At 33.4% G+C, this 24,523-nt stretch overlaps 2 protein-coding genes across 2 annotated transcripts; both read left to right on the top strand.

Moving 5' to 3' along the window:
- Positions 1-14,177: 14,177 nt before the first annotated feature.
- Positions 14,178-15,008, top strand: LOC127157690 (NACHT, LRR and PYD domains-containing protein 12-like). The gene is made up of 2 exons (XM_051100951.1): positions 14,178-14,347; positions 14,455-15,008. Exons 1-2 carry the CDS (start codon positions 14,314-14,316, stop codon positions 15,006-15,008), a joined length of 588 nt encoding a protein of 195 aa, XP_050956908.1. The 5' UTR covers positions 14,178-14,313.
- Positions 15,009-15,039: 31 nt separating this feature from the next.
- On the top strand, positions 15,040-24,199 carry LOC127157691 (protein NLRC3-like). Its single transcript, XM_051100952.1, has 3 exons — positions 15,040-16,383; positions 16,629-16,799; positions 24,021-24,199. The coding sequence occupies exons 1-3, from the start codon at positions 15,176-15,178 to the stop codon at positions 24,196-24,198; spliced, it is 1,557 nt and encodes a 518-aa protein (XP_050956909.1). The 5' UTR covers positions 15,040-15,175; the 3' UTR covers position 24,199.
- Positions 24,200-24,523: the final 324 nt, after the last annotated feature.

Genomic DNA, 24,523 nt, shown 5'->3' with positions numbered 1-24,523 from the left:
TATCTATCGATAAACATTAACTATAACATGCTTTGTAAAATACCACTACTGGTGAGATTTTCAAGAGGTCAATTAATGTTAAAATTTCAGCTGAAATGGAACTATTGTTTTTTTGTTTTGTTTTGTTTTGTTTTTTTAAACTGTTGGCCGCTCTATGACAAGCTTTACTTTCCCGTGGTCGCTCATGTGAGTGTCGCAGCTCTGTTTCTCAATGGCTCTGAGCTGAACCAACTGCGTATAAATAAAGCATAATTAATGTTGAACCACTTCATATAATTCTTGGATGGTCTTTTACTCCAAGCCTACATTTGTTTACATTTATTTACACTAGAAACTGAGGATAACACAAATATCACAACGGCATAGGTTACAAAAATATATTAGACCACAGATATATTTGTACAGGTTTTTTTATTTTATTTTTTCTCCTCCCATGTGTCGTTTTTCACTAAGGGAGCACATAACTGTAACGCCAAGCCAGCAGAGGGAGCCCTCAGCCCAGGACTGCCTGCATGCTCCCTCTGCTGCTTCTACTGCTACTTCCTGTTTGGCAGTATTTAAGGACTCACCATGTGCTCACACCTTTGCGAAGTATTGCCAGTGTAACCTGCCTTACCGAGCGTTGTATATTACTCTGTTGGATTACCTGTTGCTGTTTTGCTTTGTCTCTGGATTACCGAGTTACGGATCACCCTTGTTTGGATTGTTTGCCGGTGTGGACTGCTTTCAAGGTTTGACCCCATATATGCCTCATGACTATCGCTCTCTGGATTACCCTTGTTGTTACGTTTGCTGGATTGGACTGATTACTTGGTATTTGACCCACTGCCTGTATAAATTCTCTGCTGCTTGGACCACGTTTGTGTTGTATGTTATTGGACTGCTTTCCGGTGTTGACCCTCTGCCTGCTTTGTGTTAATAAACGTCCGCATATGGTTTCAACCTCCGCCTCAGCGTCCCTCGTTACAATAACACAACTGGCAACTATGATTCCAGGCAAACAGCTTTTAGTGAAAACATTGAGCAGGGCCATTACATTTAATAATCTTAGTATTTCTCAGTGTAATATTATTAGTGTTAATAAAAATACAAATATATTGATTTCATTTTCTTGTATTCATTTAAAAGGATAGTTCACCCAAAAATTAAAATTGTCATTAATTACTCATCTTAATGTCGTTCCAAACCTTCAAGACTTAATTTGTGCAACTAAAATGTTCCCAGGCCCTTGAAACGTAATAGAATTGATAACAATTCTTCTCCTCCAGATCACATATTGGAGACCACGACACACGCGCATACATTGTTTTCCTGCAGAGGAATGCACAAGCATTAGTTGTGCTCTCAATAATGGTAGAATATGTGATTTGGAGGAGAAGAATTGTTTAATAAAGCCATTATTTTTAGTTTTCTTTGCGCACAAAAAGTATTGTGGTAGCTTCGTAAAATTACGGTTGAACCACTGATGTCACATGGACTATTTTATCGATGTCCTTGCTGGTGTTTTGATCATTGTGTGAGCAAATCGAAAGATTCGACTTTTCACATCGGAGCTATGAGTGTAAATTTCAGTTCACAAGTACGAATAACAACAAGTGACGAACAAGTTCAACAACTTGTACGAACAAGTTCAACAACTTGTACGAACAAGTTCAACAACTTGTACGAACAAGTTCAACAACTTGTACGAACAAGTTCAACAACTTGTACGAACAAGTTCAACAACTTGTACGAACAAGTTCAACAACTTGTACGAACAAGTTCAACAACTTGTACGAACAAGTTCAACAACTTGTACGAACAAGTTCAACAACTTGTACGAACAAGTTCAACAACTTGTACGAACAAGTTCAACAACTTGTACGAACAAGTTCAACAACTTGTACGAACAAGTTCAACAACTTGTACGAACAAGTTCAACAACTTGTACGAACAAGTTCAACAACTTGTACGAACAAGTTCAACAACTTGTACGAACAAGTTCAACAACTTGTACGAACAAGTTCAACAACTTGTACGAACAAGTTCAACAACTTGTACGAACAAGTTCAACAACTTGTACGAACAAGTTCAACAACTTGTACGAACAAGTTCAACAACTTGTACGAACAAGTTCAACAACTTGTACGAACAAGTTCAACAACTTGTACGAACAAGTTCAACAACTTGTACGAACAAGTTCAACAACTTGTACGAACAAGTTCAACAACTTGTACGAACAAGTTCAACAACTTGTACGAACAAGTTCAACAACTTGTACGAACAAGTTCAACAACTTGTACGAACAAGTTCAACAACTTGTACGAACAAGTTCAACAACTTGTACGAACAAGTTCAACAACTTGTACGAACAAGTTCAACAACTTGTACGAACAAGTTCAACAACTTGTACGAACAAGTTCAACAACTTGTACGAACAAGTTCAACAACTTGTACGAACAAGTTCTCACATTCAAATCAACAAGCTTTGGAGTTTTAAAACCTTTTTACCTTCACATCTGTCTCACTATATGTTTTTTTTACCATGCAAAGCTACAATGACCAAACCTTACTGATGTCACTGACAACACACTGCATTGAAAGGACAGAGTGGTTTAACAGGACATTATAACAGTTATATGCCTACTGTTCAATAATCATTTACACACTTCAATGTCCTGAGAAACTGTTTTGTCCTCACAATGCAGTGTGTTTTCTGTTTAACAGTGTGTAGCTCTACCTCAAGTCAAGTGCACAAGTGAGTTTTGCTTCAGGAATATCGCGGAAGAAGCAGCAAAAGTCAAAGGATTTAAATTTGTCCTGCGAGGTTGTAAGTGTCAGCTTGAGGTTGTACAGCGAAACTGAAGTAAAGTGCAAAAGTAATGATGTCGTACACATTTGTGTCTCATTTTCTTTGGGAATGTCATTCTACACGTTTGTAATTAATAATCTGCAATTTTGACTTTAAAACACAGGTGATTCAATCATTGTGTGAGCAAATCCAAAGATGCGACTTTTCATGTTGGAGCTGTGAGTATAAATTTCAACTTACACGTACAAGTATCTACAAGTTCTCACATTTGAATCAACAAGCTCTGGAGTTTTGCAACTGTTTTACCTTCATAGACAGCAGACATTGAAAGCACGATTGCTATGCGAAATTGATTTACGTAGCCGTTCATTCACACAGATGCATAGAACATGCAGATAAATGCATATAATGAGTTAATGTTGTTTAATAACAAAAAAAAAAAAAAAAAAGCTCAAACAAGGGCTAGAGTGATAAATTTCATAGAAAACGTTTACACCAACTCACCAACTCTCCAGGAAGTAGAGAGACATTATGGGTTGGAGGACACAGCAAGAGTAATTAGCAAAAACAGTCTACAGTGTTGGGAATCTTACACAAATGTGCACACTTGCACACACATGTTGGCACATCTGTCATTATGAGGACTTTCTATAGGTTTAATGATTTTTATGCTGAGCTACAGTATTTAGGGCTCTATGAAATCCGTTTTATTTTTTCCTGAATTCTTTTTTTTTTTTTTTTCTCTCTCTCTCTCCAAATTCCATTTTTGTGTGCATTTTAATTTTTCTGGACTCCCTTTTAATGGTTAAATTAAATTGTATCAATCAAAAAGGATGTTTAATTAATGAAAATCATGAAACTTATGAACATCAAAAATAACATCAGTTTATTAAAAATGACACGTTTAGGGCCCTATGAAATGTCTTATTTTTTGCCCACCTTATGTTTCATTATTACCAAATTCTGTTTTCTAGCATGTCTAATTATTTAAATGCATAAAAATAAGTTTCATTTATTCTTACAATAGCGTTGTGAAATGTTTATTTTTCTCAGAAATTCAGTTTTGTGTAATTGTGTATTTGGTTATCAAATAAAGGCATAAAGAATTAATTTAATTTATCTTTTAATTAATGACAATTAAACAAATTTTATTTTTTGGCAAATAAAGGGGATTTACTATTACAATTAAAACACTGAAGAAATATGATTATTCTTTAAAAATAAGATTTTAATCATTTTATTAGTAAAATTTATTCCTGTAATGACCTACTTTTGATTAATTCATCCAAATTTCCTTGACATTACCTATCAAATTGTGCAAACTGAAATTTTAAATTGAAAATAAGTCTAATAGAAGCATGTAAAGTTTGCAAAAACTCTCACATGTCGCAAAACGTTTTTTACGCTCACATGAGGTTTTTCAGCCAATTCGAAAAAGGAAAATTTTGCAAAACCGCAATGGAAATGTCAGCTTGCAGACGTAAAATTCAGATTTATAAAATATAAAAAGTTTTGCCCTAATTTTTAATGCACTGTAAACCCCACTGTTGTCATTAATAAAGAAATTAAGTTAATGTAACTTGACATTACCCAAAGCAGTGGTGTTGTAGCGTTGCCAGCGGCACTGAGCGCAGATTTGACGCTGTAGTGGAAACGCACCGTAAAAGATGCTGAGGCGCGCGACGCTTCGGTGCTGTGACAGGCACCTTTCCGACTGTTTACACTCCGATGGGCGCACACGAGCAAACAGACAGTGCAGCTGTACATGTATTTAGCTTTTTGTCACTGTGCCTTATATTTTATTAATTTCTTTAAATAATGGAGCGCGCGTCCCGCCTGCAACAACTCCGATCGATGCGCGTGAGAAACCGGAATGAAACACAACTCTACCAAAGATACACTTCACCAGTCAGATCTAGTGTCAGCTGTCAGAGAACATGCGACAGCCAAGGTGAGTTCACTTAATATTTAAAACCTTTTTTTGTTAAATATTGTTACTTGTAACTGTACTCTGGTGAGTTTATTAGATTATAATAGGATTATACAGTGTTTTATACATCTTTATATAAAAACATTTTGTTTAAACTGTTTGTGTCATTCAGCAACATGAAACAACTTTATATATTTGTTTATTTATTTGTATGTATGTGCCCTTCAGTGCTAATGAATGTGAATTATTTTTCGATACAGTTGATCAGTTTATACCTAAAATATCTTCCCATATTTTTAATAGTTGTGAAAATCCCATAACTTTAGAAGAATTACATTTAATTTTATCTAAAACTCCTTCAAATAAAAGTCCTGGCCCTGACGGCTTGCCATCTGAACTTTTTGGAAAGATCTAAGAGATTTGATTTTCTCTGTATTTAAAGACTGTTTAAGTTCTGGTGAATTAATAGAATCTATGAAACAAGGTCTTATTACACTTTTGACAAAACCAAATAAAGATAATCGTTATATTGAAAATTGACAGCCTATTACTCTCCTCAATTCTGATTATAAATTGTTAACTTCTCTATTTGCAAAAAGATTAAAACCCTGTCTAGAAGATATTATTTCAATAACACAATCAGGCTTTATTAAGGGTAGACATATCTCTAATAATATACGTCTTGTATTAGATATGATGGACTATTCTGATCTTATTGAAGAAGGTGCCATTATTCTATTCCTAGACTTCTGTAAGGCATTTGACTCTATTGAACATGAATTTATATATACAGCCTTAGATCAATTTGGATTTGGATTAAATATTAAGAATATGGTAAGAAATGTATATAAAAGTATCAACAGTAGTGTTTCCCTTACAGAAGTGTTTGATGATTAGTAGGGGTATTCGACAATGTTACTTGATTTCCCCCTTTTTATTCTTAATTGCAGCAGAATCATTGAATCTTTACAGTGTAAATTGTATTAATGTTGAGGGTATAAGAATGGCTGATAATATCATTTTAATATCTCCGCTAGCCGATGACACATGTATTTTTTGCATGTTTTTTTTCAAAAGCTTCAGGTCTCCTGATCAACACAGACAAGAGCGAAATACTGTTCATGACTCAACAAAACCATCATCAATGGAATTAAGGTCAAGCAATCAGTGAAATATCTCAGAATAACAATTAAAAAATCAGCGAAGGAAAGACAACTTTACCCCAAAGCTACAGAAAAAAAAAAAACATTTTTAACTGATGGTTTCAAAGGGACTGAACTATACAAGGAAGAACACTGCTCTCAAAAACAGAAGGAATTTCAATAATGGTTTACTCTGCCTTATCGTTATATGTGGACAAAAAGACAGCAACATCCATTGACTCTCTTTTGTTCAAATTTATTTGGAAAAACAAGACTGAATACATCAAAAGGAAAACAATGATTAGTGATGATGCTGACGGAGGCTTTAATGCTATTGATTTCACAACTCTCAACCAGGTGTTTAAAATCAACTGGGTCAAACACTGTATGTTTGGAGGAAATGATCCCTGGTTTTTCATTCCAAACTTATTATTTAACCGTTGTGGTGGCTTAAAATGTTTGCTAGGTTGTAATTTTAACTGTAATAAGTTACCAATCAAGTTATCAGATTTTCACAAGCAAGCACTGGATTCTTGGAAACTGGCTTTTAAGCATAATTTTTCACCTCACAAATGTATTGTTTGGAATAATCAATATATTCTGTATAAAAACAGGACCATATTTAACAAAGAATGTGTAGAAAAGAATATCATCTTTATTTCAAAATGTATAGACACTGGTGGGACTCTGATTAGTTATGAAAAATTAATTAAGGAAAACAGTATTGATATTACTCATATAGAATTTATTAGAATAATTAATGGCATATCACCTAAGCTTCAACAGCTTATTAAATCATCTTTACAGTATTCTTCTTTAAAGGAAGACATTCCCTGTTTAATGATAGGAGGTATTGATTTGTTAGATAAAAAATGCAATAATATTCATATCAGAAGAACATTACTCTCTATGAGCAGTATTGACCCTAAAGCACTGTCTTCATGGAAACAGATTTATCCTTCTTTATCTTTGTGTAACATATGGTCTGTTCATAATAACTTTGTAATACCAAACAAGGTTAAAGAAATCCATCTTAAAATCCTTCACAAATTTTACCCCTGTAAGTTATTTTTATCTAAGTTTATGGATATTCACCCAGAATGCTCTTTTTGTGGATCTGAAAATGAATCAGTGCTTCATTTGTTCTTTAGATGTCCCTTCACTGTACCATTTTGGACTGAGATTTCAATTTTTATTTTTTTACATCCTTTAATAACCTCACTGATATTACAGAAGAAATGGTCCTGCTTCTGTTTTGTAACACTGGCTCTGCTCTTTTAGATAATGCTGTTAAAATCCTATGCTTGATTGGAAAAGATCATATTCACAAGTGTAAAGTTACAGCTTCTAAACCAAATTTTATTGTTTTTTTGCTCTGATTTAAGAAGTTTTTCTGATTCCCTGTGTAAATTAAAAAGAAACAAAAAAGCAGTTAAAACATACCAGATTTTAAATAAGATCATTGAATCATCTGTGAACAGATATACAATGTTTAGATGAGGTTTCTTAACCCCCACTTGAGTCAAAACAAAAAGTAAACTTTTTTTTTTTTTTCTCTATTTGTTTTATCATTATTTTGTTTTTATTTAATTATTATTATTATTGTATTGTATTTTTATTTTATTTTATTTTAGTTATTTATTCATTTATTTTATGTTTAACTTACTTAATACACTTAATCCCTAGGTTGTTTTACTCACTGTTCCAGTTGTCACTGAACCTGACACTTACACTGTTTTGTAAAGTCAGATGCTGTTTGCAAAGTATTAATAAAAAAAAAAAAAAAAAAAAAAATGAGGCACAGGTGAGGGTGTGTGGTCAGTCCCAGGTATGAGGGGTAATGGGAGATGGAGTCTGAATGGGAGAGAGCTAATATTCAGGAGATGGTTCCTCTGGTGGTGTGGGGAGGCGGTACAGGAGCCTCCTCCATAACAAAAACTATTTCAACCTTAAATGTCAGATTGTGAAAAGCACATATATCTACATCACAGCAACCTGTAAAACTGAACAGAAATGGTAAATTCAGAAAATAAGATGAAAATAACTGGCCATTTTCTATTTGTTGTTCATTATAATTAATTGAGTTCTGAACTAATTCAATGAATCATACTTTTCATATATCTTAATTATTCATCATAACCTACAGGTGAACCGAAAGAAATCATAGGCTATTGCTATAATGAAAGGAATGTAATGAAATTTCTTCAAATAAAAATAGGACTGTATATAATTCTGTTATATAATAATTATGACCTTTCAGATTTATATGTTTGGCTTGGATTATTTAATATGATTTGTCTGTCATTATTCAACTAAACCTTCAAAGTTCACACATTTACAAGAACGAGGTGAATGGAGAAGATTGTGCATTATCTGCAGGAGAGGGAGAACAGAAGAAACAGCACTACTTTAGTTTGTGATCTGCAGTTCGAAGGAAGAAGGAGAAACAGGTGTGTTTGTGCATCACATTCCTGTCCAGTTGGTGGCGCTGATGCACTAGATCTGTTGTTAACTGGACTTTGATTCGTATCATGTGACAAACATCAATCTTGAAGATCACACAGGTGTTTAACAGCGATCACAAATCGAAAGTCAATTTTAAAGATCACACAGGTGTGTTCCTACAGCACAAGATCGTCTGAACTATTGCAAGTAAGTTTGAATACTTTCACGATTACAGTTATTTAGGATGAACGGATTTCATAGCTATATGTAAGCGTGATTTGTTAAGTTATAACTTAATTTACAAGTCTGTAAAAATGTAGCATTAAAATAATTCTAGGGTTATTTTTTATTTGCCCTTGTTCCATTTTAAGACGCGAGGCCGAAAGTATTCTGTGATTAAACCTGTTCTTCCGGGTCCAGAGGTCAATAAAACAGAGCAACAAATGAATATTCTTTTAAACTTAATGTTTCGAAAGTTGCTGCATAGTAATGTGCATGTAAATATAAATATTGCGGTAAAGTTAGTTTGACGTTTGACATTCATTAGACATTCGGTTTCATACCAATTAAACTCTTTGTGTCTGTTGTGTTTTGAGCCCGAACGAACTTAGACATAAACATACGCCCTTTAGTTTGCACAAGGCACAACTGTAAAATATTCAGAATATTATTCCCTATAATGCACAAGACTTGCTTTTCTGATTATACCTTTATTATTTTTATATGTGGTACTGAATCCATATTTTTAAATGTTCTTTATACTGAACCCACGTAAATTCATTAAACTCTGCCGCCATTTGAGATAAAGACATCAAACCAACTGTAAAATATTCAGAATATTATTCCCTATCATGCACAAGGCTTGTTTTTTTTTTTTTTTTTTTTTAGGTTTTTATTATTTTTATATATGGTATTGAAACAATATTTTTTATGTTTTATATACTAAACCCACTTAAATTCATAAAACTCTGCCACCGTTTGAGATAAAAGTATCAAACCAACTGTAAAATATTGAAAATATTATTCCCTGTAATGTACAAGGCTTTTTTTGTTTGTTTGTTTGTTTGTTTGTTTTTTTCTGATTATGCCTTTATTATTTTTATATATGGTATTGAATCCATATTTTATGTATGGAACCCAACAAAATTCATTAAAGTCTGCCACCGTTTGAGATAAAGGTATCAAAGATAAAGGTATATGATACTGAATCCATATTTTTTTTTTGTGTTTTATATACTGAACCCACTTAAATTCATTAAACTCTGCCACTATTTGAGATAAAGGCATCAAACCAACTCTAAAATATTATTCCCTATTATGCACCCTATAAAGGCATCAAACCAACTGTAAATTATGGAAAAATATGATTCCTTATGATGCACATGGCCAATTTATCAGATTATGCCATTAGTATTTTTATATATTGAAAGCATATGAAGAGTTGAAATAGAAAAGCCCTTAAATGCCATCAGAATTGTTTCTCTAAAATGAGCATTTGTGTCACACTCCCATGTTTAGGTTCAGTACTTTCACTTTAATGGCAATCAATATTTTTTTTCTTTGCCATTAAAATTAAAGAGCTGAATATAAACGTATAATCTCAGAAAAAAAAAATACAGCACTTTCACTGGGGTGGTACCATTAGGTTCAAAAGTGAGGTTGTGTGAAAAGTTAGGTTGTGAGTGATCTGAATGATCTGAATGATAGAAGAGATTATGACACCAATTACATGGCTTTTTATATTGATTGTTTGATAAACATTCAGCACTCATTATTTTTCATCATCATTTATTCCTCTGAACTATCATGATATTGATCTCAGTGACACATTGTCATGTTCAGGTCATGATGAGCATCTGATCGTCTTCAGTGACACAATCTGCAGTATGTCAGAGGAGCGAGGAAAGGACTCTCCCAGAAGTCTCTCACAGAAACAGAGGTAAGACTGGGTCTGCTTTCAGTTAATTATTTTAAACTCTTTCTGTGAACAATAAAACCCCATCAATAATGAAATTTAGTTTCTCCAAGATACTGTCTTCAAACAGACACATTTGTGTAAAGAAAAGAACACCGTGTTTGTATGTTGCTAGAATTATCTGTACTGTTAACATATCAGAACCTGTAAGAAATGACATCAACAGATCATCCATAATTTATCATATAAATCTGATTGCATTACATGTTTGGGGTTGCATGTTTATTGTGTATTAAATGTAAATAATTGGCAAACTACATTTAATATAAATTGTAAAAGCTCTTACAATGTAGATTTCTAAATATTTTAAAGTGAAATTTTAAAGATTTTTGTGTCTTTCTCAGACTTTTTCACTGTACTCAGTTCATTGTTTATTATATTCATTGCTATAGATGTTGTATGAGTCTGTTTTGTTTTTTAGTGAAGTAGAAATTGTGCAGGATGAGAAAGCAGCGCTTTACTCGACTGTTAGATGATTCCTTTATATTACCATTTACAACATTAAAAGTTTATAAATCAGACTGAAGTACATTGTGTAATATTGTTTCTTTTGTTTCTCTGTTCTTTGTGTCATTAGTGTAAGATCAGACTCACATGTGTCCAGCTCTGTGTCTGTGAAGAGTGACGGGTCAAAGGGTGAAGGACCACACTTCAGTGAAGAAACAACATCACAACCAAAATGGTATTTGATGTGTTTCTTATTTTTGTTTACACATAAACTGTATCAGAAAGTGTGTCAGTGAAAAATTATTATAAAACTTTATAGTTCATAAATTTGTTAAAGTATTGTTTTTCTCTTTGCTAAAAATGTTTACTTCCTAATTAAAAAAAAAAAAAAATAAAAAAAAAAATTAAAAAGTAGCCAATAGATGATAAATATCTGAGAACTGAAATCAAAATCATCATTTACATTCTTAACCCAATTTACAGCCGCTCTTCAGCACTGGGTATGTAGATGTTAAAGTAAATTATTCTACATTAGTGATTTTGGTTTTTAGGTCATAAATGTGAATTCAGACATTAAAAATGATTGCACACTTAATTTAAATGGGTCATATGATGATTTTTAATGTTTTCATTTTCCTTTAGTCTGTTTGTGTAACATCTTCAAAGTTACAAAGGTCATAGTCTCCTGCAAAGTGATTTATTCTGTCTAACAGAGAACACTGATCCAGAAATGCCTAAAATGCCTTGATTAAGGTCCAGATATTAATTTCACAAATCTCTGCATCACAATGTGAAATATTAGCGTAATGTTGTTCAAAGATATACACAAAGAGAAGACGAGGCTTCAGTGAGTTGTAGTGTTGTCATCATGTTGTGGAGACTGTGTGTTTGGATGTGAAAGTAAACCTGCTTTGTTTGGAATCAGTGGTTAAGATTTATTTATCATGCTGTTCCTGATCCGTACAACCCAAAGGTTAGCTTGTGTACAGCACACTTTATGGAGCTGCAGTGCATATGCACCTAAATAAATTGTAAACAAAATACAATAGACCACACCTAAATAACTGTATTTTATGTTGGCACTTCAGGACATAAACTTGTTACAGTGAAGGAAAAAAAAAAATTATAACTTATGATATTGTATCTGAAAGTTAAGAGAGTTGCAAAATAAAAGCTAACCACTGTGAAATGTTCAGCTCAGACTTGGACTCGGGGTCAAGCAGATATAGTAATTTTTATTACGGTGACATTGTTACTGTTATTATTACACCCAATAAACAAATTGATGAAGTTTTAAAATAGCATCATATGGTCTTTTTAATTGAAGTATGCTGACAGAACTGTGTAGCACTGACATTTCTGCTCTCCATTTTAGTCAAAAATTAAAATGTTCTCTTCATTTAGATCAGAAATACTTTACAAAAGTTATTACACAAATGTGAGTCTGTAAACAAGAATGACTGCTATCTTTAAAACTCTGCAAGTGTTTCTGTGAAGGACTAGCGAGAATGTGTGCCAGTATAAAACACAGATGAACCTCCTGTAGTAAAGTTTCATTTTTTTCTGTGTCATTAGTGTAAGATCAGACTCACATGTGTCCAGCTCTGTGTCTGTGAAGAGTGATGGGTCAAAGGGTGAAGGACCACACTTCAGTGAAGAAACAACATCACAACCCAAATGGTATTTGATGTGTTTCTTATTTTTGTTTACACATAAACTGTATCAGAAAGTGTATCAGTGAATAATTATCATAAAACTTTATAGTTTATAAATTGATTAAAGTATTGTTTTTCTCTTTTCTAAAAATGTTTACAAGAGATTTTAGTCATATTTTCCCCAGAAAAGCAGTATTTTGATTTATTTTATTCAGCAGCAGACTTCAAAATGAAACATTAGTTCCAGATTTTCAGACTAACAGAAACCAAAAGGACTTTACAAACAGTTTCCTGTGGATCTTCCAGGTAATAAAACACATTTTCATAAATAATTAATAATTCTAAAAATTCATAAAAAAAGAGTGTAACGGTTTCCATGGGTCTTAAAAAAAGTCTTAAAGTCTTAAATCGCTTTTCTGCGATTTAAGAAAAAACACAAGGAGGATTGGAAGCACCACACTTTTACCACTACTTTCTGGCTAATCAACTTCAATATATATACAATTGGATTCTCCCAAACCCATCAGAAAACATATGGCTAGACATTGAACAAACAATTTGTAAGGACATTCGAACTTCAGATCTACCGTTTTGTAGTCAGTCAAAAAACACTCCTGTTTTAAAGCACCAACTATAGCAGCAGCTCTGACAGCCTGGTGAAAAATTTCACCAAATCACAAACACTCCTCTTGCACCGTCTAAATACACATGGTGTATTATTATTCGTTTTGTTAATAAGAGTTTGTTATGTTACGTTAATGCAGCTAATTTACAGTGAAAATAAAATGCGCAGGGCGCTTTTACAAGCAGTATCAGCACAGAATATGCACAAACAGGTGCGTTTATAATCCTGAGAAACTTTTTCAGCTGTTGCCGTTAATAACATGTTTTAATGTTGGTAATAATTTTACCACCACCAATGCACCTGCCTTACTGGCTTCCATGGCTTAAAATGCATTAACCTATATAAAAACAATGAGGCAATAATGATCGGTTAATTAAAAATAATCTTATGGTTTCATGAAATAACACTGTTAAAATACATAATGTGGGCTAATACAAAATAATTTATGTACATTACATATTATTACAAATGCCTGCAAAGGGCGCCAAAGGCTTAATAATTGTTGTTGTTACACTTGCAGTTGTCTAATCAATTCGACAACTGTATTAGGCCTAATATAATCATAGTCATAGGTAACTGTCTAGATCTACAACTGTAATTTATAAATAATACAATTTAATTGCAATTGATTAATTTACTTTTATATTTTATTAAAGTTCTATTTTGACCCTGTATAATAGGTTTTTTTTGTTGTTGTTTTTGTTTGTTTGTTTCATTTTGTTTTGTTTTTTGTTTTGTTTTTTGAAAAAAAAAAAAAAAAAAAAGGGAGGGGGCACAACAATACAGTTCTGCTTAGGGCACCCATTTGGCCAGCAGCAGCCCTGTTTACAAGCTGCTTAAAACTGAAGGAAAGCAAGGAAAAGAGGGAAAACTCAAATGAACTATTTTTTTTTCCCCTTAAATTTTCTTTAGTTTTGGTCTTAAAAAAGTCTTAAATTTACCCTCACAAAACCTGCAGAAACCCTGTGTAAGAGAAAAATGTTATTTAAAATTCTTCTTGACCATTTTTTTCTTTTTAAGAACCCATGAAATAAAAAAGAATGTACTGTATTATACTGGCAGCTGTTTAACATTTGTTTCAAATAGATTTTTTTTTACAATATTTTTTTAATTATTGAATAAATAGTTTTGACCAATTTTTTCATTCATTTTTGCCTTTGCCACATTTCTGAAGAAAGAACTAGACAAGTTTAAGAAAATATTGCAAAAAGAGGACTTGGAATACTTTGTGAAGGATTTTAATGAGAAAAAATGCAGTATCAAAGAAGCAGCTCTTGATCTCACACTCTACTTCCTGAGAGAGATGAAGCAAGATGAAGCTGCTGATACTTTAGAAGGTAAGAGACTCATGATCATCTGTCACATTGTCATTTATAAATGTAATGGAGAAAATAGTAAAACTAAAATGCTAAAAAATGTCTGTTTTTTTTGTCCCTGTGTTTAGATGAGCTGTTCTTCATTCATCAGCTAAAGTGTAGTCTAAAGAAGAAGTATCAATGTGTGTTTGAAGGAATTGCAAAGCAAGGTGACTCTACACTTCTGAATAACATCTACACAGATCTCTATATCACTCAGGGTTGTAGTGAACAGGTCAATACTGAACATGAGGTAAGACAGATTGAAGTTGCTTCCAGGCGTCATGAATCACAAGAAATACAGGTTGAATGCAAAAATTTGTTTGAAGCACCTGAACAAGACAAGCAGATCAGAACTGTACTGACAAAAGGAGTTGCTGGCATCGGAAAATCAGTCTCTGTACAGAAGTTTGTTCTGGATTGGGCTGAAGGAAAAGAAAATCAAGATATCAGCTTCATATTTCCTCTTCCATTCAGAGAGATGAACTTAAAGGAGCAAGAAAAACTAAGTTTGATGGACCTTATAACTCAGTTTTTCCCTGAGACTAAAGGACTGAACCTTACAAGAAGGAACCAAAAAATTCTGTTCATTCTTGATGGTTTGGATGAATTTCGTCTTCCTTTAAAATTTTGTGGAAAATGAGACATTGCTGATGTGTCTTCACCAGTCATCTCTGGATGTTCTCCTAACAAACCTCATCAAGGGAAATCTGCTTCCTTCTGCTCTCATCTGGATCACCACCAGACCAGCAGCTGCCAGTAAGATTCCTCCTGACTGTATCGACCGGCTGACAGAGATACGAGGATTCAATGATGCACAAAAGGAGGAGTACTTCAGAAAAAGAATCACAGATGAGAATCTGGCCAAAGAAATCATTGATCATGTTAAACAATCAAAGAGTCTTTTTTATCATGTGCCACATCCCAGTCTTTTGCTGGATTTCAGCCACTGTTCTCCAGAACATTTTAGAGGCGAAAAGAAATAATGTTGTGAAAAATAATCAGGCTGATGACGCCTCCAAAAAACTGCAGGAATCAAATACAGAAGACACTCCAAAGACTCTGACACAAATGTACTCGCACTTTCTCCGATTTCAGATCCTGCAGAGCAGACGAAAGTATGATGGAGAATATGCACCAGATGTTTCCTGGGATAAAGATGCCATATTTTCACTTGGGAAACTGGCATTTCATCAGCTGGAAAGAAACAATGTGATCTTCTATGACACAGATCTGAAAGATTGTGGTATTGATGTCTATAAGGCATCAGTGTGTTCAGGCATGTGTACCCAGATCTTTAAGGAGGAAACAGGGATTGTTCTTGGTACCATGTACTGCTTCGTTCACTTGAGCATTCAAGAGTTTATTGCAGCCCTTTATGCTCATCTGTTTCTAGACATAAAGAATAAATGTGTGTTTGATCAAGACTCTATAGAACAAGAAAACAAAAGTAAAACCAAGACTGATTTGCACAAGACCGCAGTGGACAAGGTGCATGCGAGTCGCACGAGAGTCCCTCGCTTCCTTCCCAGACTGTCACGCCGGTCCAAACGAAACATGATTGATTTGCTCAAGACTGCAGTGGACAAGGCACTAGAGAGTGATAATGGACACCTGGATCTTTTTCTTCGATTCCTCCTTGGTTTGTCACTCCAGTCCAATCAGCGACTCTTACAGGGTCTGTTGACACAGCAGGATATAAATGACCAAATCAAAAAGGAAATAGTTCAGTACATCAAGCAGAAATTGGAAACTAATCTGTCTCCAGAGAGATCCATCAATCTGTTCTACTGTCTGAATGAACTGAACGACCAAACTCTGGTGAAAGACATTCAGACCCACCTTAGCAAAGGAAGTCTCTCATCTGCTGATCTTTCACCTGCCCAGTGGTCTGCTTTGGCCTTTGTGTTGTTGACATTAGAGGAGGAGCTGGAGGAGTTTGAGCTTCAGAAATTTCAGAAATCAGACGAGTGTCTCATTAGATTATTGGCAGTCATCAAAACCTCCAAAAGAGCTCTGTAAGTTAATCATTTTTGGCTTTCATCTGAAAAATACATTTATCTAGGGTTCCCATCCTGGAAAACCTGGAAAAATAATTAGTGTTTTTTTTTTTTTTTTTTTTTTTTTTTTTTTTTTAGTTCTAGAATTTGCATAAGAAATTAGAAAAAAATATAAAATTTTGTAAAAAATTTTTTGCTGTTTTGGAAAATGATTAAAAAAAAAAGAAATTTCTAATTATTGTGTAATCTTATTTCCCTCGTAGGCTAAATGATTGTGGCTTAACAGACAAAAGCTGTTCAGCTCTGGCTACAGTTCTTGGATCAGATACCAGTCTGAAAGAGCTGAACATGAGCAATAATAATCTACAGGATTCAGGAATGAAGCTGCTCTGTGCTGGACTGAAAAATAAGAAGTGTCATTTGGAGATACTGAGGTAAGTTGTGTGACAATAGACAAAAATTGAGCTCAACAAAAACATAAGGTGAAAAACAGACTTAGATAATGAGCAGGTCTGTAAGTTGTGCATCGAGATAATTTTATATTTACATCTGCCATGGTGTTCTTTTTCTAATTTGGTCTGTCATTGACACTGTCCTAAGCCAATTCATTGTGTTATACCATTTACAAAATGCATCTGGTTATGTTCAAAGTAGGTATAACTTAACTTACATTTGATGATATGTTTTCATCTATGATGATGTATAAAATGATCATAGAAGATCACAATATGGAAATACAGATGTCTAAAGGCTCATCGTGATTTTAGTTAATTAAAATCATTAATTACAATCATGAAACTTAAACAATTTAACAAATGTAATAAAAGTTTAACAAAAATGATACGTTTAGGGCCCTATGAAATGTTTTTCAACCTTATGTTTAATTGGTACCAAATTTTGTGTTTTTTCATGTCTGCTTCTTTGAAAGCATAAAATTTATTCCTTATTTATTCTTAATTTATTATCTTAATTTATTCTTACAATAGCCTTATAAATTTTTCTCCTCAGAAATTCTGTGTTGTGTATTTACATTTTTCTGTTTACTAAATTAGGGCATGAAACATTAATTTAATTTATCTTTTAATTAATGAAAATTAAAAATATATTTATATTATATATAATATATTTTGCCAACCTATATATATATATATATATATGGTTGGAAAATAAATTCAATTAAAACACTGAAGAAATAATGAATTGTAAATGCGCAACCATGTACAGACAGAAATGACATGCTGTCATGTAAATAAGATAAGTAACATAAGTCTGTTTAGTTTGTTTAATAAAAGAACAAGGTATAGACCCGTTCTATAGGAACGGTAACCTTAAACTTCTGTTGTGATCTGGTGCTATAGAGAAAATAAAATTAAATAAAACTAATGTGACCTTTAAAGTGTGGGACACCCCCCTAATATAATAGCAGGGGAAACACTGGCTAAAGTATTTGTTGTTGTCAGTTTTATGTTAAAATTGTACATGTAAAAAGTAAGGATGTTTATGAGTACAGTAACTATAACGTAAATATAACATGCATTTGAATTAGGGATGCACTGATACCACTTTTTTCAGTACTTGCCCAATACCGATACTTTTATTTTTTATACTTGCCAATACCGAGTAACGATACCAATATTTTCATTGCATTTGTAATTTTTTTTTAATATATTGGGTACAGAAACCAAAAGAATATGTATAATGTTAGTTGGTTAACTTCATTTATCAAATAGATTCAAACATTCAATCCAAAATTTATTCTGACACCTAAAACATCTCACATTATCACAGTTTATTTACTGTAGTTTAGAAAATTATAATAAAACAAGACAAGAACTCAACTGTGTCTAAACAAATACATCTTGAAAATGTCAGATAACTTTGATAGAAAGGTATGTAATGGATTACAATCAACCAAAAATTATTCAGACAGGTGTTAGTATGACAATATTTACACACAACTATCAATACTTTTAGCTTTTCACGGTAATATCACTTTCTCACAGACATCGCAAGTTGTAGGAGAAGTTTGTAGTTCATTCAGATTTATCAAAAAACAAGTAAAACAGTGCTTGAGTTACTAAACGGTAGGGGGAGAGAGAGAGAAAGAGAGTTGCGTGATCTTCTGTTGCATGATCTTTGTTTATGTTCGCTCAGCACGCATCATTTAGATTAAAACTAAATAGTAAATATAAAATAATTTATAGTGGCATTCACTATAAACATCAATCATTGTCAACGTAAGCATACACAACTTACGAAACATAAAGTGCGAAAGTATAGCAGCCTGTGTGAAATTCTGCATCCTGTTTCTGCATTATATCAGTCGCTTTGGAATATAAATCGCAGCACTTTTCAATTGGAACAAAACACGACTTCTATTTCTGAAAATATCAGAATTAGTAGATTTATAACGAGTGATTCCCTGCATTATTACAGCAAACTGCGTTATTTCAGCACTAAACAATCAGACGAGCATCTGCAATAGAGCAGATCTACTGCTATAAAATTAAAGATAACGTACCATAGAGCAAAAAAAAAAAAAAAAAAAGACCAGTGAAAGTGAAACTTTGAAAATACATTTTAAGGGGCATAATTAATTGTGAAAATAACTGAAGGATATAGAGTCAAACCCAAAAATTAATCAAACGCCAGATGTAATTTTTTGATATTTTTTACTAGTACGTGCAGGACACTATAGTTCATTTATAAACCTGAAAGTTCAGTTATTTTACAGACTTGGTCTAAATAATGTTTGGTCACAAATGTTTATCAACTTTACTGGTAGTCCACTGTATGAAAAGCTCTGTAATATGTCACAGTTTACTCGAGCAGAAAATAGGCATATGCATCAAAGAAGTAGCACTGATTACGTTCCAGCTTCTCTAATATGGATAAAGGGTTATAGTTACAAGCCCCACAGTGATGCGCGGGTCAATGTATAAACAACCCGAACCCGACCGTTTTTAAATAACCCGCCCGCAACTCGGACCGCAAAAAAAAAAAAAAGAAAATATTGTACCCGACCCGCTTCCTGAACCGCGTGTTTAATATCTGCGACTGACAGCAGCGATTATATGCGGCTATGCGGTGGAGATGCGTTCACTGTCAAAAATCATTCGGCATTAATTAGGTTATTTTGTCAAAAGAAATGTTCTTGATTACAAGAAAAATACAGATTGTTCTTGTTGTGATTTATTTTGTCTTTCCTTTATACAGATTTAAATAGTTTCGTTTTTACGAAGTACTCTAAATTATATCAGTGATTCTCCGATGTTAAATATGATCAAGAATTATTTTGTTTCGATCTACAGTGTAATAAAAGTTAAGAAAAATATTAGCCTATAGCCCTAAATATATAGATTACAAGCTAATTCCTTTTTTTCTTAACTTTTAACTTCTTCTAAAAATTATCAAGAATATTAAATCAACTCAATAGGCTAAAGAATTTTCTTATACAAACTTAACGAATGCACTTCAAAACGAAGTTTTCATATATAAATTCAGGAATCACGAATATGACAAAATAATATTATTTTTTATATATTAGTTGTATAGCTATAATAGTTGTATCAAATGAATAAGGAAATTATGCCTTGAATTTATTAAGTAATGTTTAATTTCGTTCGTTTCGCTCTCTGGAAATGTAAAGAAAAATACCGTTTTTACTTGGAATTCGTTTTTAATCCCTGGTTTTAAACAAGGATATACATGAGATAATTTATATATTATTGCTTGAATATTTCCTATAAATTACAAAGGTTTAATTGGAATCTTTATTTCAAACGACCCGACCGCCGCGACCCGAATATCATTAAAAATATTTTTGGATGACTCGTAACTGCGGGTAACCGCGGGTGACCGCAAGCACCCGCTCATTTTGGATCAACCCGCGCATCACTGAAGCCCCACTATCTAACCATTAGGCCATGACTGCCCCAGAAATAAATAAGAGAAATAAGACAAGGAAATTATTTAAATGCGAAATCGAAAAACCGCAATTCACAAGCGCGTATTGAACCGTGGATGTCGTAACGAACGGTTTAATATTATATTGAGTATTGTGACATCCCTATTTTGCTCTCCTTACTTTTATAAATGAACTATAGTGTCCTGCACCCACAGTGCATCCATAGCTGTCTGGATATCTTTTTGGAATAGCTATTCATATTTCCATGTGGGTAGCAGTATCGGACTGAACTTGCCTACCCCTGCCCTAAACGTACCCGGACACAAAACATTCTGCAGTTTTAGACTTTCAAAAAAGCTGTTTTGTAGGATTTATAATATTAATCTACAAATCCATAACCCTAATAAAATTAAGCAATTTTGTCTAAAAACATCAAGCCTCCCTTGAAGCATCTTTGAGATGTTGCCACAGTTCTTCTGGATTTAGTCTGTCTCAGTTTGTTCTGTTTCTTCATGTCATTCCAGACAGACTGAATGATGATGAGATCAGATCTCTGTGTGGAGCACTGGCTGTTGTCAGACTCCTTGTGCAAACAAAAATCTCACTGAATTATTACAATTAATGACAAAATGAAATGTTTGGAAATGTAAACTGATATTTCCTACTGACACACTAAAGATATAAATAACTGACTTTAAACCATTTTAGCTTGTAAAAATACTAGTGGCCTAAGACTTTTGCACAGTACTATATAGAACAAAAATACATTACACAGCTTTTATTGAAAAAAAAAAAAAGTTACATTTTAGGTGTTCAGTCTCATTTGTTCATTTGTATAGTGAACAAAATCTAATTCCATTTAGGGATTTACATTGTTTAGTAGGCTTGGGTGGTAATATGGTATACCGCGGGATCTAAAAAGAGCAATGGTATCAGTTTCAATACCGTTATACCGTCATAAAAAAAAACAATGCACTTATATAGGAGACAAGGATTAATTGTTAAATATAATTTATTTAATGCCTAAAAATTATTTTAGAAAGGATAAGTGTCTGTGACCCGTTAAAATACCAACATTTGTTTTCCGGGATTAATTTTACATGAGCAAAAAGCAGCAAACAACAGAACATGAGGATTCACATGGACACATCACATCACCTGCAGCTTCTGCGAATGGAGAAAAACATCATAAAGCTAGGCTATATACAGGGCCGGCCCGTGGCATAGGCGAAATAGGCAAATGCTAAGGGCGCCGCCGATCCCTAGGGGCGCCAAAATGAGTGAATTGTTTTTTTTTTTGTTTGTTTGTTTGTTTGTTTGTTTTTTACCAATACTACTTCAATGCTATCAATTTAAAATATCACAAAAAAGCGATTATCCGACAAAAACATAACTATTTAGTTCGACGCATGATCAATCTTCCCCCGCACAGCCGCACTTCCACATACATCAGTCACCTGATTGTGATAGATGTTCACTTCACTAATAAATTATCAGTATGTCAAAAGACCGAAGCCCTCTGGTGCATAGGGAAGAAAAAAAAGAGAAGAAGTGGAAAACCGGGACAAAGACAGAGGTAATATGATGTAATGAATGATGATCATATAAATTAACTACATGAGCTAAAAGTTTGTGAACAAACTCCATGTTGGCCTAGTCTAAAAGTTTAAAATAGGGTAATAACAATAGAGTTCCAGAGATCCGAGACTTTGTAACATAATCGTGTCATTTTTCGTGTCGCATGATAACACATTTAAATAAAATTTTTACGCTAGTAGTATTGTAGTAGTAGTGTGTAGTATTTGGGGATCTGTGGTATTTGGCTAATGGAATTGGCTAATTTAGTAATGTTTGTATATATCTGGGCTTATTAAAACAGCAACATTTTATGTAAAATTCACTTTAAAGATGTACGGTTTTCAGTTAAATTCGAGGTGATACCGTTAGCAAGGGCTAGTTTACTAAAACATTGCTGCCATCTACTGGAAGTCGAACACTTTTCAAATTTATTTGGAAGATTAAACGGTAACGTTACTGTATGCTGGAGAAGTGTTTACATGAATACAGTTTTGTGCTGAAACACCAGATGTAATTATTCTAGCTGTTTGTGTTTAATTTATACTGTGACTTAGGCAGCACCTATATTTTATAGTAAAATAAGGTTAATTTTCAATAACTAACATTAACAAAAATAATAAATACTGTTACAGATGTACTGTTTATTGTTAGTTCAAGTTAGTTATTACATTCACTAATGTTAACAAATGGTACCTTATTGTAAGTGTTCACCATTTCACTATCATCAGCTTTTTTTTTATTTATTTATTTATTTATTTATTTTTTAAAGAAAATGTATTATTGTTGGAACGGGCTGTGAAGCAAGGGGCACCAGGTAAAATCTTGCCTAGGGCAGCAAATTGGCCAGGGCCGGCCCTGGCTATATATATATATATATGAATGAATAGGCCTATACCATAAATATTTTTACTTAATAAAACAAACGAACAAAAAAGTGCAACAAGTAGCTAGTATGCAGAGTTGTGGTTCATTTTTTTGTGCTGCGCGAAAGACAGACGGCTGAAAGCGGCATCCTATTTTTCTTTATTTTACAAACAGCAAACCGTTTACAGTTTCGATTATCTGTAAAGAGTCCTTTCCCCTGTTAAAAGGAAAAAAATCAAGTGATTGCGCCGGCGCCGCACGCGCACACACAATCAGCCAAACATATGGGGGGAAAAAATCACACTGCTTAATCGTTATCAACGTACTGCCGTGATATTATGCCAAACATTTTTTATGTGGATTTTGTAATGCGAGAAGTACAAAACCAGGTTTACATAATAAATAATATTTTAGCATTCAAATACATCTTGAATACGGAGACATTTGGATTTGTGTCGTATGAGAGACTCAATGTTAGTTTCAGTTTCGCTTTAGCCTCAATGGTTTGGTTTTGGCTTGTCGCCAGCTTCTTATATTATTCATTCTTGTTCTTTTCTAAATACTGTTAAATTGAAAGGATTTTTTTGTGGAGTGAGGGGAACTAAAATAGCCTAGCCTGTTTATAGTGTATTGTAAATATTTCGCGTCGACACCAGGTCTTTCTGAATGTAATAATAAAATGCGACTTAACGTTATAGGCCTGAAAAAAAGACATTTTAAACCGTTTAACTGATTGTATTAATCGGTCAAACTTCTTTCTGTCGGTTAACGGTTAACCGGTTAAAATGAGCATCCCTATTTAGGACTATTGCTTTGCAATATTTTTTAGAATATGAATGATGTTTATGTTAATTCAACTCTGGTTGACTGTTGTGGGTCTGTTTGCACTTTTTTTTATAAGCTGCTCTTCTTTGTTATTAAAAGTTGTTCAGGCAGTGTGATTTAATTTAATTGATTTGTGTGCGCGTCTCATGTGCGAAAACTGTTCTGGATGTTTATGTTAATTTAATTCTGTTTGACTGTTGTATTGCTCTTTTTTATAAACTGCTATTTGTTGCTAATAAAAGTTGTTAATATTGTTGTGCATGTTATTTTGTTATTGTTTCAGTATTAGTGTTTGGTATTCAGTTTCTGAATGGTTTAGGCACAAGCCAACAGTTTGGTGACGGTAATACCATATACCGAGGTAAAATAGGGAGGAGGTTTGACGGTATCAAAATTTGGATACCGCCCAAGCCTATTGTTTAGGTCATTTCTAGAATAACTGATTAATCATCTGAATGTGACATTTTCATTCTGGTTCTAGACTTTCAGACTGCAGTATCACTGAAGAAGGTTATAAAGCTCTGGCTTCAGCTCTGAGATCAAACCCTTCACACCTGATAGAGCTGGATCTCACAGGAAATGATCCTGGACAATCAGGAGTGAAGGAGCTCAGTGATTTACTACAGGATCCAAACTGTCAACTCAAGATACTGAGGTGAGATGTGATGTTTTTTTGTTTTTTTTTTAGCTATACAATAATCTGGACAATTTGTTGCATCATAATGTTTAGATGCTGCAGGTTTCGTTGTGCTGATGATCAAAGTCTGCTTTATTGTCAGTTCTTTCACATGTGCAGCACATACATAGACAATTGAAATTGCGTTATGTTCAGACCCTAAGTGCATACAGATAACACTAAACACTAACAGTAACAGTAGAATGTAAAAATACAACTAAAATACAACTATACAAATATACAAATAAGGACATGCAAAAAAAGATAGATAAAGTAGCACAAGACACATGGCAGATGGAGTGCAAACC

The sequence above is a fragment of the Labeo rohita genome, unplaced genomic scaffold (genome assembly GCF_022985175.1).
Source record: "Labeo rohita strain BAU-BD-2019 unplaced genomic scaffold, IGBB_LRoh.1.0 scaffold_1163, whole genome shotgun sequence".
Taxonomy (NCBI): Eukaryota; Metazoa; Chordata; class Actinopteri; order Cypriniformes; family Cyprinidae; genus Labeo; species Labeo rohita.
The sequence above is the reverse complement of the archived record's forward strand: the minus strand, read 5'-3'. Positions and strand labels throughout refer to the sequence as shown.

Coding starts and splice junctions, on each gene's coding strand:
- LOC127157691 (XM_051100952.1), top strand. CDS start 15,176: ATGATGCACAAAAGGAGGAGTACTTCAGAAAAAGAATCACAGATGAGA. Junction 16,384..16,628: donor AAAACCTCCAAAAGAGCTCT/GTAAGTTAATCA, acceptor TTTCCCTCGTAG/GCTAAATGATTGTGGCTTAA. Junction 16,800..24,020: donor TGTCATTTGGAGATACTGAG/GTAAGTTGTGTG, acceptor TTCTGGTTCTAG/ACTTTCAGACTGCAGTATCA.
- LOC127157690 (XM_051100951.1), top strand. CDS start 14,314: ATGAAGCAAGATGAAGCTGCTGATACTTTAGAAG. Junction 14,348..14,454: donor AGCTGCTGATACTTTAGAAG/GTAAGAGACTCA, acceptor CCCTGTGTTTAG/ATGAGCTGTTCTTCATTCAT.